This window comes from Phaenicophaeus curvirostris, chromosome 1 (assembly GCF_032191515.1).
Source record: "Phaenicophaeus curvirostris isolate KB17595 chromosome 1, BPBGC_Pcur_1.0, whole genome shotgun sequence".
Lineage (NCBI taxonomy): Eukaryota > Metazoa > Chordata > Aves > Cuculiformes > Cuculidae > Phaenicophaeus > Phaenicophaeus curvirostris.
In genome coordinates this window covers 145386083-145399136 of record NC_091392.1, presented here as the reverse complement: position 1 = coordinate 145399136, position 13054 = coordinate 145386083, and the positions used below count along the sequence as shown (strand labels likewise).

General features: G+C 43.0%; 1 protein-coding gene across 2 annotated transcripts in view; it reads left to right on the top strand.

Annotated features, from left to right (window-relative positions):
• EDAR (ectodysplasin A receptor) overlaps nucleotides 1–13054 on the top strand; it is a 63498-nt gene that overhangs the window by 24622 nt on the left and 25822 nt on the right. For both annotated transcript variants that reach the window (XM_069877407.1, XM_069877399.1), the window contains exon 2: nucleotides 12536–12604. In XM_069877407.1, the coding sequence (XP_069733508.1) occupies nucleotides 12536–12604 (69 nt within the window). The remainder of the gene's footprint in view (nucleotides 1–12535; nucleotides 12605–13054) is intronic.

Below are 13054 nucleotides of genomic sequence, written 5' to 3'. Positions count from 1 at the left end.
CTTTGTTAAGCAGTCTTCTCCCATGCCTTCAAGTAGAAACTGAAGCCTCATGACAGGGATGGTTTAAGGCTCATACTCTTCCCCATCTCACTGCTTGGCACGGGAAGGCTCCAGTTCTGCACCCTGAAGCCTCAGCAACCCATGCTGTTCGCTCATGCTGCAATTGCTTCCAACCCTGGAGGCCCCGTGCGTTGTGATTTCCTCCAACCCTGGAGGGCCTGTGAGTCTTTCTGGAGTCGTGTAACCCAGACATCACCAGGCAATTGTTCCTGCAGGTTGCCATGGAGTGACCAGCAGGCAGAACACCACCAAAGGGTAACCACACCTGTGTTTCTGCTGCCTTCCTCTTATGTCATGTTCCCCACTCCTGTCCTCACTCTCACTGCCTTTTCTCCAGCTTAGGGCTCCCGATCCAGGTGCCAGCCCCCATCCAGCTCCGTGCCAAGACTTTTGCCCTGATTTGTGCTTCCACTCAGCTTCATACCTCCTCCCTGGCTGCCCTCCGGTCTTCATTTCTCTTCTAACCAGAGAACAGGGAGCCCTGTCCCACCCAAACCTTGGTATATAGGTGTGGCAACACCTTGTGGGGTTTAATGCTTAGGCAGTGCTCAGAATAATTAAGGGGCTAAATGGATTCCTCCCACAGCTTGGAGGCCCCAGGAGAGTGGGGATGTGCATACATTACCCCTGCAATCCTGCACATGGCATTCTGACACCACACGGATCTTGTTTTCATGTCATTCCAAGCAGCCTTTGACGGATACAGGTTTGCAGCGTGCAGACAGGACCTTTGCCATGTCAAAATGCCTCCAAGCAGCAACCACCCATGTTGGCAGGCTATTGAGTTTCTACAGAATTTTGACAAGCCTCCAGATGAACATCAAACCATCTCAAATGTCCCGAGGGGCTAAGAACTGAAAAGAAAAAAAAAAGAAGGAAAAAAAAAAAGAAAGTAAAAGAGACCAAAAAATTATTTCACATCATTATTCCCTCCAGCTTTGTAGCTAATTTAGAATCTGTTGATCCTGGTGCCAATAAACAGTTTATCTTCAAACTCCCTCTGTACTCAGACTTGGTTTCATTCTCAGGTTAGTGTTGGTTGTTTAGCTAGCAAGTCAGTAATCTGACAGCATATGTAGCAGAGATATTAATTATATATATATGTGCTTGTGCATATATGTTCCATTAAGCAGAACCTCGCATGGTAGCTAAGTCTTTCTCTGGAAAAACTTGCTTTCTCGTAGGTGAGTGCAATATTAATTTGTGTGCTAATGCACTGCCCCCCAGTGGACTTGAGATCTGGTTTAGGAGATCCAGCTTTGCAAACCTTTACTTGTAGGGTGCATAAGGAAAATACTCACAGGGCATATCTTAAATTAAGGCATTGAATTAGCCATTTGTGGGACGGTCTTAAATCTACTCAAAGATGTTTTATGGATAGTTCACATCTGATTTTAAATGTGCAGTACAATATAGTGCTGTCCCAGAATACCTCCTTTCTCAGCAAGTACTGCAGTCAGAGGGAACAGGTCTTCAGCTGCTTCTGGATGACACCTCACATTTCAGAGCTTCTAAGGGGAGCTATAGAAAATTATCCTTTTTAAAGAATAGCCATACCCAAGATGTCTCAAGGCTGACAAAGTGTTGCACAAAACTACTAAAGCAGCTGGAAAAAGCTGCATTTATTCACTACAACATCCCTCATCACCCAATAGGAAGATGTATCACTTTCTGGTTTGTAACAGAAAATACTATGCTTATTGTATCATACCAAATGTTTGTGGAGATAACTTTAAACTCTATCACTGACTCCTTGTGTCATTGCTTCCCAGAGGTCCCTTTCCTACTGTCATTTAGGTTTTCCTACAGTAACACTGAATATTATAAAACCTAAGATTTGGTTTACAGTTACAGTCAGACCCTGAACGTGTCCAAAGACTCCCTGGACATGTCCAAAGACTCTTTTATCAAAAAACAGATCTAAATGAATATAGATATTAAAAGTGCGTGCAACTAAATGTCTAGATGGTAGAAATCAAGACTATAAGCCCACGATGTTCACCAGTGCTTCCGCTTTGTTCTGGTGCTATTGTCATTTTTCCCATAGTGCTCTGCCACATTCCCATCACATCATCTCTGTGTTAGGACAGGGTAATGCTCCTGAAACCACATCTCCACATTTTCTTGTGCTTGTGTCACTGGAATGGGATGAGGCAATAGATGTGCGTATGGATGATAAAAATATCTTTTACTGCTCACGGCATAGTTGGGTTGTAGCACCATGAAAGGCATCTGAATCAGCTAACTGGTACTTAATGGAAGGAGGGGCAAAAAAGAAATATAAAGCCAATGAGAAATACAGTGTATTTGAAGAGTACATTTACGCTAAGCTTAGCAGTACTCAAGTCAGAAGCAAACATGAGCCTTGCCCAGGTGACAGGGGGAGGCAGTCATGAACAACTTCACAGTGCGTGTGGTCAAAGCAGTGTCTGGTACAGCACAAGCACGGAATCACACAGAATCACATACTCACTAGGCTGGAAAAGACCCTCAGGATCATTGAGTCCAACCATTCCTATCAACCGGCAGAAGTAGTATAGCTTCCTTTCTGTACATGTATTTGCCAAACACTCTATAGGCTTGCCTTCCACATCACTAGTTTGTCAGTCTAAACTCCCCATTTTGTCTATGCCTTCAGGGGTTCCTGCTGTCAGGTCAGCTGGTTGCAGAGCGTGACTCTCAGACATTATAGGGTGGACAGCAGTGTGTGCAATGGTTTCCAATTTCCCCAATACCCAGGCCACAAGTGCCCAGGCTGAGGCACCAGTAGGATGTATGGGAGGCAGCCCATGCCTTCTTTGGTGTGGCCATCCTGGCAGGAGACTCACTCAGCTCACCTGCGGCTAGCAGCCCCTGGACACCACTGGCCCCTTCTCTCAAGTTGGGTGCTGGCAACCGGCTCCCTCTCCCACTCAGCCTTTGCAAGCTCTTCTCCCTCATCAGACAGCTCTTGCAGCTGGGGAGGATTTGGGTTGCTTGGACCCACAGTCATTCATCCTCCTTGTGCCTTGCGGCTTGCTTTGCATGGTTTCAGCAGTCCACTGTGGGGCTGCAGCGGGGCAGCTGGTTTTTGTAACGCTTTTGGCTGGTGGTACCATAGTTCTGAAAATATTCTTCCCTCCCATCTACGCTCGGAATTAATAGCCCCAGTTGTTTTGTCAGTAGTTTTTGCACAAAGTCTAAGTCTTTTGTAATGTGCCTAAGTCTTCTGTGAAATCTCAGAAGAAATAGAGACATTGCACAAATTATATATGCAATACAGTACAACCTTGGTAGTGAATACCAGGCTCCTAAGTTATCATTGACAGGATGCTTTAATTCCTAAATAAACAGGTACCATGGGCTGTTTGGACTTCAATAAAGCATTTGACACTGATATCTACGGATATATGGGATAGGTCCAACAGTTAAAACACGAGTAAACAGAGAGCTATGGACAGGTCTTGTCAGAAAAGCAGTTACTGAACTGCAGGCTCCTGCCTGGTGTCTCAAAACAAAGCATCCTGGGCTGCAAGTTACATTCGGAATTGGCTGAGCATGCCAAGCTAGAAGTCAGTATTCCTGCTGAAATTGCCAAGGTGCCATCACAAGATTGCTGCTTTGTGGGAAGCAGTTCAAGTGGTTACTCACGAAAGCTTACATCTTGCATGGCTCTGCTGGTGGTGGTACCTCAAAGTTCTCATGGTGTGCACAATGGTGGCTGCGGTGGCAGAATAAGCATAGAGAAAGGAGTGATGTCTTTTATTAGACCAGCCAATAGACATAGGAAAAATAAGTATATCAGGCCTAGTTCCTTCAGCAGTCCTAGAAAGCAACAGTAAAAGCCATGCCAACTGCAAGGTAGAAGAAATCACTCAGGAATCAATCTTGCTATGCTAAACAATCCTACCATATAAGAGAAAGAGGTGGTTAACTCCTGTGGAGCATGGTGGGTGTTACCTGGGAGTAAAGTGACAGGCTGTAAGCTCCTGCAGAGGAGAAAAAAAGGAGGAGGGGGGCTGGGGGGAGGGGGGACGAGAAGGGCCATTAGCACCTGTGTTATATTTTTAAATGCATTATTACATTTCTGGTATTTTGTAATTAACCCAAGTTAATTGTAAGCTCTTGGGTTGCACATTTCCAGCTCAGAGGATAACCAGTTTTTGAAACTAGCTTGCTAGTGGGACGTAGCCCACTAATGGGTTTATCAGATAAGGTACTACTAGGTTTAATGCACTCCTTAATTAGGAATGTAAACACCTTCATTAAAAACAAAATGAGGGCCTTAGAGAAATTATGAAGAGATTTTATGATTATTGACTCAAAAGAGAAAGTATTCCAACGGAGAAAGCCATTTCTCCTTCCTTCCCTAGGAGCAGAGGACGCTTACTTTCTAATTGTAACCCTACACGGCAGGTTAAGCACAGAGATTTCCCACTACTGGGATGTTATCTGAGATGTGAGTTATCCAGGCTGAACAGAGATGTGAGAGGCAGTTAGCCTTTTTTTAGCACATGGGTATAAATAGAAGTGTTTGCGTAGACACGCGTGCCTGTAAACACACAAATTCCATAGGTATGTGCATATAGTGGATTGTGACTTGAGCTGCTGTTAGCCAAGGTGGTGGTTGTTCCTCCTTTCATCTGTACGCATGGTGGCTGGCATAAATAGCAGCCCCAACAGGCTGTAGCTCGCAACTATACATAGATAAGGGGGATTTGGTTGCTCAGGCATGTTCCTCTGCCTGGCTTTGGACCGGGAGCTGCGTTTTGGCCTCTCCGCCGCATCCCTTCACTGTTTTCCCAGAATGATCTCTTCCCTCAGGATGGGTGGATGGATGAGGCACGTGGGGGTTGCTGCGGCCACATACCACCCGCATCCCCCTGCTTGGGGCACAGGGTCCCACGAGCTCTCGTTGCTGCTGCGGGTGCCCCGTGCTGTGCCCCCCACCTGCCTCTCCCCTCGAGCACCCTCCAGTATGGTGCCTGCTCGCTGTGTGGCCCGTTCCCAGCGGAAAGCTTCCCCTCCCCATGCTTCCTCTGCCTGCTCTTCCCAACAATGGTGGCCCTGGCAGCTGGGGATGTAGTTTTGAATTTAAATGCAGCCAGCATTTAGTTTACAAAAAGAATAAATCCCCTTCAGAGTCATGTAAAAAGTAGAATAATGAAAAAACTAATGTTTGTTGGCAGCATATGTATCCCTTTGTCTGCAAGACAGAGGTCTGTTGACAAACGAGTTTTTTCTGGGACTCTAAAATCAAGTACCAAAGTATAAATGGCCATCACCTAATACTGACTTCATTACATTTGCCAAACGCAGTGTAACTGTTGCTTAAGGCACTTGTAGAAGGAAAGAAAGCTTGTGGCTAGGACCCTTCCAATGACACCCTCCCCCATGCAGTGACTTGCTCAGGGTAGGTTCACCCTCTGAAGGTGCCACCGTGCTCTGCTGCAGCCCCCTCCTGCAGCCCCCAAGCTGCTATTCACTGTGCCTGCAACACACAATTTTTCAGATGTTTTCATGTAAAACGTGGAAAAAAACCAGAACTTTGTGTTGACCTCACTAACACTTTTCTGGCTTTTAGCTAAGAAATGCAAATGTGCTGCAGAGCTAAAAGCAAGCATTATTTATTGATGAACACCATGGGATTTCTATTCTATTTGCAATTTCTAGAAGTTCTGTTGATGGTCACAGTAGGATTTCACTTCAATTTCTTCCTGTAAAGTATTTCTAAATTTCTCCACCTCTGTCCTGACTGTCAACCATTACTGAATTAAACACATGTTAGTCTCTGCATGGTGCTAAAAATCCTCTGATTCTCAAATGCTGTGAGATTTGAAGGTACGTGGCAGCTTACAGGATCAGACCAATAATGCAAGCCAAGACTTAAACTGTTCTTAATCAGTTATCTATTATCTAGAAAGCATTAAAGCCCAGTAAAAAAATGGAAAGATGTTGAAAAAACATCATTGATGCTTCAATGGTTTGTATTTTTCTTTTAATTTTCTCCTATGAGTGGAAAAAAAAATTCTTTTCTTGGGAAGAGAAGCTTCTGAATCTGAAATGAGTTGGGTTTGTACAACCAATTTTACCTCGCCCCTGGAAGGAAAATGCCAAAACCAAGTTTTGTCTCCCTCAGATAGGAGCAGATGGGGAAACTTCTTAGGAAGTGGTGATGAAGAAAAAACAAAGCTGATGTGGCACTGGGACAATCCAGTAATTGGGGAAGTGCTGTACAACTGCTTGTTCATTCTCTCTTCAGAATTACTAGGCTGGGATGTCTGACATGCTCATTCAGAATTTTTCATGGTGATGTAAGATCCTTCTTGCAACTATTTCCAAAGAAAATTCGTGTGCCCTCTGGCAGCTGTGAGCTGGCAGCAGGGCAAGCTCACCTGGGCAATGGAGCAGGAGCTCTCTTGAGGGTAATGGGGCACAGCCCTGACATGCCTCCAGCACGCTGCTCCCACCACCATCATTGCCATTCCTTTTTAAACGAAAAGCCCAAGCCCTTCTGAAACAACAAGCAAGCAAACAAACCAGAGGGAATAATATGTCAGTTGTAGCACTTCCCAGCAGATGTTAGGAGGGGCTGAAAATAACAAGGAAGCCTTCACGTAAATCACCTTCATAGTTATTTATTTTCAGAGAGGTGGAAAGCAAGCCTCTCCCACTGAGGAAACTTCTCATGCAGACTGAATAAAAAGTCAAGATTCTTTTCCCCCATTACAAATAGGAAGTTTCTGATTTTTTTTAAACTGTGCATCTGAGTAAATCCCAGAATTTTTTTTACTTATTTTTTTTAATAATAGGAAACAAAAGAGATCATGTAACTGAGCTTAAGGGGCAGGGCAGCCTTTTGACTGGGAGGAGGTACAAGTTCCTGCCCACATTTTTGCCCTAATGAGTATTTGCTTGTTTGTATAAAGTAGCACCGACAGGAGAGCTACCACAGCAGCCTATGTGGCAGGAGGTCATGGCTGCCTTTTCTCGACACCATCACTTCCCCACCAAAATATCAGCCTTTCTAGCAGGAACATCACTGAAACAAATGCATTGGGGTGACACGTTGCGGGACCAATGAATTTCCATTTTCCTGCCCAAAAAGCCTTTCCATGCTCACTCCCTGATCACCTCCCCAAGCACCTCAGATTGCTGTGGCGGCAGGGAGGGAGGTAGGTTTGCCTGCAAGCCACATGCCTTGCGAGGACTTTGGAGTGGGGTTGGAGACCCCCGTGCTCCTCTGGTAGCCCTGATCTGGTGGGGTTGGAGGGATGCTGCTGGAAGATGAGACCAACATCAGCCTGGAAGAGGCTCAATCCAGGCCATGCCCCAGTAGCAAAAGGACAGCCAGTTGTGGGTTCCCTGGGAATGGGCAGGGAGATTTCAAGGTGCCCACAAGCCCATGCACCTCATTAGTGCCCCCATTTCTGCAGGAAGGCAAGCCAGCCATGAAAGGTATGTTAAAAAGAGCCTTGCTTGCTTGCTTGCTTTTTTCCTGCATGGTAGCCTCTTTTATTAATTTTTTTTTTCTCTGAAAGCCTTTTCAAAAAGCTGATGGCTTGTCTATAGGACAGCCAACACCTGTCTTTATGTAAGGTGAGAAAGCAGATTCAAATAGAGACTTTTAGATGTATCTCCCAGATAAAATAGTCTGTAAGAGACAGGTAACTCTAATTAGGCTTGATTGCCCCATGTCCTCAGTGCACAGTGCCCTCATTAACAAATTAAAGAATCTTTCATGGCCTCTCTTATCAACACAGCTCCCACTGGAAAAAATCTTGGTTCTATGCCTGAGCAATAAACTATTCTTGTGACAGAATTGCCAGTCACAGAGGCAATTAAAGCTTTAAGTGTAGCCTGAACTGTTCTCTCTTCCTTTTGATGTTTCAGGTAAAAGGAAGAGAGTTGTATCACTTTAATACCTTTTACATCTCTCTCTGGGTTAATTCTTAAGGTGCAAGGTCAAAGAGCTGAAAAAAGATACGGTAAACAGTGCAGTTTGTATTGTCCTACAAATGTAATATTGTTCTGTACTGTATTTTTTCACAACAATACAAACTGTAACCAAGGCTACAAAACAGTTTTCGTCATCATCTCTATTCTTTAATTTGCTTATACTTCTCTAAGTTTTTACTCTCCCGGAGCTTGTGCTGCCATAATTGTTGTCTGGTGACAGGCTCAGGGAACCTTCTTTCCTCCTGAAAGAAAAACTCAGACTGCATTTCTTTTTCATGAGGTCAGAGCCAGACTGAACTCTGCTTCTGAACTCTGATGCCTGTGAGGCCCTGCAGCAAGGATTATGTACTTATCACAGCCAAAAAAAAGGATTTAGTAGCATCAGGAGTATACAGAGATTATCTACTGAGTCTGTGCAAAAAGATATGATGATCTGTGGAAAAGATTGGTCGTAAGGTTCTTCTCACAAACCCCAGGAACTCAGACCAAGCTCTGGACTTTTTGGTGACACCTGTGAAATACATACAAACTGTCTACTTTTATTTATATGAAAACTTTTGTCTCATATTCTGCTATCCATTGCTGCTTTTGGTAGTAGTGGATTGGATGTGGATTTCTGATGGATACTGATGTGCCAGCTACTCAGGAATTACATTCATAATCATAGACCAGCTAACCAAACTGCTTCTTAGAAAATCCCAGAAGAAAAAAATGTATAGAAATACCAAAACAGTGAAGCTGTCTGAGATAGCAGTTGTGCTTTTACCTCTCACAAAGTCAGGTTTTGTGTCCTTGAAGTATATCTACATCAGTGATGTAACTAAAACATTCAGAGACACCAAAAAATCCTACCTCTCTACAACATTAAGAAACACATGTTTCCGTACTTCAGTCTGTGAGTTTTTCTCCTTTTTTCAACTATATTTTTAAAAACTAAAATGTTTATGATAGGAAATCAGCTGTTGCACTGTGTGAATTAATGAAACCACAAAATTAAAATAAAAGCTGAAGTTATCCATCAAAAGCTGCGAGCTTTAGCTTAGACCACCAGCTGTGGTAACCTCACTGTTTGCACTTTTCCTATATTTGTTCTGTTTACTGTAAATATCGTGGCAGTGCTACCTAATCATCTTAGTAAATTATTATATTCAAAGGTTGATTACTGAGAATGATGCTTATTCTCCTTTGGTCAGCATGAACTAAACATTTTGTGCTTGTGGACTTATTAATTTGTTCGTACCAGTCACAAAGAACATATAGAAGGGCCTTTCATCTGAGAGGAGAGATATTTGAGTGATAGAGTTCCAGGCATTTCTTTTCCTATTGCTCCAGGCCAAATTTTTGTCTTGCAGTCTACAGGATAGAAACTGAGGCGTGGAGTCTCCAGCACTTCTTGCTGTGGTTGCCACTAGGAAAATAGTTTTCCTTTTCCTGTCAGTTTATGTGTATATTCTTAACAGCTTTTAACGAATATACCCTGAAAGGCAAATATGGCTGTAATTAGCAACCCCCTCTAGTCATAATAAGGCTTGCTGCATGTTGCACACCTGATCCACAAAGGCACAGGTCTTTTAGACCCGCTCTTTAGAGACACCCATGTGGCCTAAACAAAAACATGACTCTGGATCTGTGGAGGGCTCAGTGGGCAAGCTGCTGGAGATCTCGAATTGCTTGGGGGCAATTGCACTGTCCCACTGAAAGTATACCTACAGCTCTTTCCCACTTGCTGTTGCCTGCCGTCTCGCAGGAGAGAGTTGTTTGCTTTAGTCACAGCACAGCAGAATACCAAGGAAAGGTGCAGCACATGTTGACTCATTAAGAACTAACTGGTTTTAATGATTAGAGGCTATAATAACTGATCATTCTTTTTCCTGCATCTGTGCAGACGCAGGCATACTGTCCAAGCTTTATAGAATCATAGAAACATGAAGGCTGGAAAAGACCTCTAAGAACATCGAGTCTAACCATCAGTCCAGCACCACCATGCCTACTAAAGCATGTCCCAAAGTGCCACACCTACACATACCGGGGAGAATTTTTTCCTAATATTCAATCTAAACTTCCCCTTGCGTGACTTGAGGCCATTTCCTCTCATCCTGTTGCTAGTTACGTTGCTCGCCTTCCAGATGGAAGCAATGTTACCACTAGAGCATCCGTTGTGGTGTGGGCGGGATTAATTTATTACAGGTAAGACAGACTAGGTGTCAATTAACATGCCTGAAAATTGACAGCAAGCCCATGAGTGGCCTGCCCTGGTATCATACTGTCAGGTATCATCCCAGCTGAGGAGCTACCTACAGCTCTACTGCCAGCAACATCATGCATCTGTCCTCCTGCACTCCTGTGTTATAAAAACAAAGTAAGTGTTCTGGTGTTTAACCCTAAAGGAGGGGGGAGTGGTGGGAAGTAAAACCAGAAAATAACACTGCCAGTTTATAGCAGTGCACTGGAATAGGGGGATAAATAATTAAATTTAAGGTTTTGGTATTCCAGTTTGGGGCAAAAAGTCTCCCCTAGCATTCTAAGCTGTCCATATTCAGCATTTTTCACAGGCTTTTTCCAGTTAAAGTATTCCCATATGCTTGACATATTGCTATGTGTAATGATGGTATTCAGGGGGGAAAAAGCTATGTTTACATACAAAACATAACCCAATGTGCATATTTGTATTGAGAGACAGAAAAATATTTTCTGTGTGTATGTATTACTTGACACTTTTAACACTTTATGTAAACAAATACCAAATGGATGAAAAAGTTTCTCTTATACATTAGTGGGCTACACTTCTTCATTTCTGTTTTTCAAATCTGGCTATGATTGCATACAAGTACCTCAAACAGCAGACATCTGGGTGGCTTGAAAGCAACTGAAGCATGTTTTTACTGTAAGATTATAGTAATAATATAAACTTACAGATTCAAGCTTTACCAGTTACATTTTTGGTCCTGAGCAGCCTCAGACTTGATATATAATAAATATAATAATTTTGCAATATCAGTGGGGACAAAGCCTTAATAGTATTCATATTTAAAGTCTAACAAGCTCTTCTATAATTAAGTTTCAGTTTAACAGACATATGCATGAAGACTATATATCCTTGGAATTTTTCCAAGCAACTGAACTGTCATAGCCAAAACTTTCATCCAACTTAAATGTTTTACAGTTTATACAATTGCATGACTATTTTCTATCTCTTACCTCCAAATTTAGGCCAATTTATCTCTGATTCTTTTTTGTTTCTAAGTTTCAAAGTGCTATTTCCTGAAGAAACGAATATACTCATAACTCAGGTTTTCTACCCACCCACCCAGTTACCTGTCCCAGCTAGCCCAGTTGCTGGAAGGGATGTATAAAGCAAATTCATAGCTTGATGCCAGAGTGATATAATCTTTTCTTAATCTACTTAGTGTTTAAAAATGTAAATGTTAGAGGCTATCTCAAACACTAGAGCTCTACTCTCATGTAGGTTGTATGCTCAAATGTGGCACAAAGCAGTAATTGTATTCTTCTGGGAGACTAAAAGCCTGCAGTGTCTGAGACCTGGAAAATCTAAAGAGTAGTTTACATCTGCTAGGACCAAAGCGTTGCAACGGTGTCACAAACATTTGCAATTTGAAGCTGTAAAATCCCTAGAGCATATTAAGTGCTGTAACAATACCATTAAATATGTTGTATTGTACTAACAAAGCAATTTGTGCTTTGTTTTCCTGTCTCTTTTTCCTCCATAGAAAGAAATCCAGTACATGAATATGTAACATTAACTCTTATTCAGAATCAATCATTTGAAGAAATGAAATAAATTAGCACGTGTGTTTATAACAGAAATTGCAGCCTTAATTTCTGCAACCATTCCAATTGCACTTCAGACATAAAGTTTATCTTCTTCCTTGAGTTTAACCTCTTAAACCTGTAAACTACTTACAGCTGCTTATTGAGAACAAAAGGCAGCTAATGCTTCTGAGTGAAGGTAGCTCTGGGCTTTCTCGATGGATGCACAAGTGTTGGCAATGAAGGTGCAGCTCTGGCTACCAGCTGCCCACGCTGTTTACTGCCAGTTTGCTTCCTGGCTCTGTTTTCAGCTGCTCCATCTACATCTTTCCTAGACCAATCTGATCTAGCAGGGTCAGGCACTAAGCGATGTGGACACAAGCTGGGCTATGGATCCCTAGCTGTCTTTCATTCAGTGGTTGAAATGTAGCCTTCACTTCCTTTGTGGGAGGATTTCTCAGCAAGACAAGAAGTTCTGGGGCTCCAAACTGGTTTCTCATCTTTGACGGATATTTATAAAAATTGCAAGACTGGGTTCTCTTTTGCCATCGGTCTTCTCAAAGAGAGAAAAGGGATGTGCAGTACAGGTGTGTAGTTCATGCGTGTGTGTGTGAGTGCACGTGCACATCTCCCCCTCTCATTGTTTAGACCTCCAGGCAGCACTCCCATGTAACCTTTGTAGTGATTATGAGCCCTTCTGTTCTTATTTTGGCAACACACATAAATATTTACTCATGTTCACAAACAATCGCCCGTTCTATCTTTTCAGGTAAAATATCAAGAGAGTATGGCTCACCTAAGTGAAAGAAGATGGACTCATGTGTTCCCTTTTCTGGTGGTAGGTATTTGCATGCATACAGGTCTCTCCAGCTTGCAAAGATAACTACATTCTGCTTGGGTCTTTGCATACATCTCTGAATTTTCATGGCACAGCTACAGGTGACTTAGGGACTGAACCCCTGTGAAGGGATTGGTTTCCATTCAATGAAACACCTAGGCATGTGCCACTTAGACTGAGGCTGCTAGGGAGGAGGTGCAAGAAGGACTCAGAATGAAGCAGAGACAGAAGTTGCTCAAAGAGCCAATTAGCCTGAGTGTCACATGAAGCACAGCCCTAGCATAGTTGAGGCTTGACGTATCTCATTGTCTCATGCTTTTATAACTGTCCCTTGCAGTCACATTTATGAAGGCTTGTTAGAGCTGGAGGGGTGAGCATGCAAACTCAGGCATTTGCTGTGCAGGAGATCATGAGAATTAATAGGTCAGGAATCACAGCCTTCAGTATTTT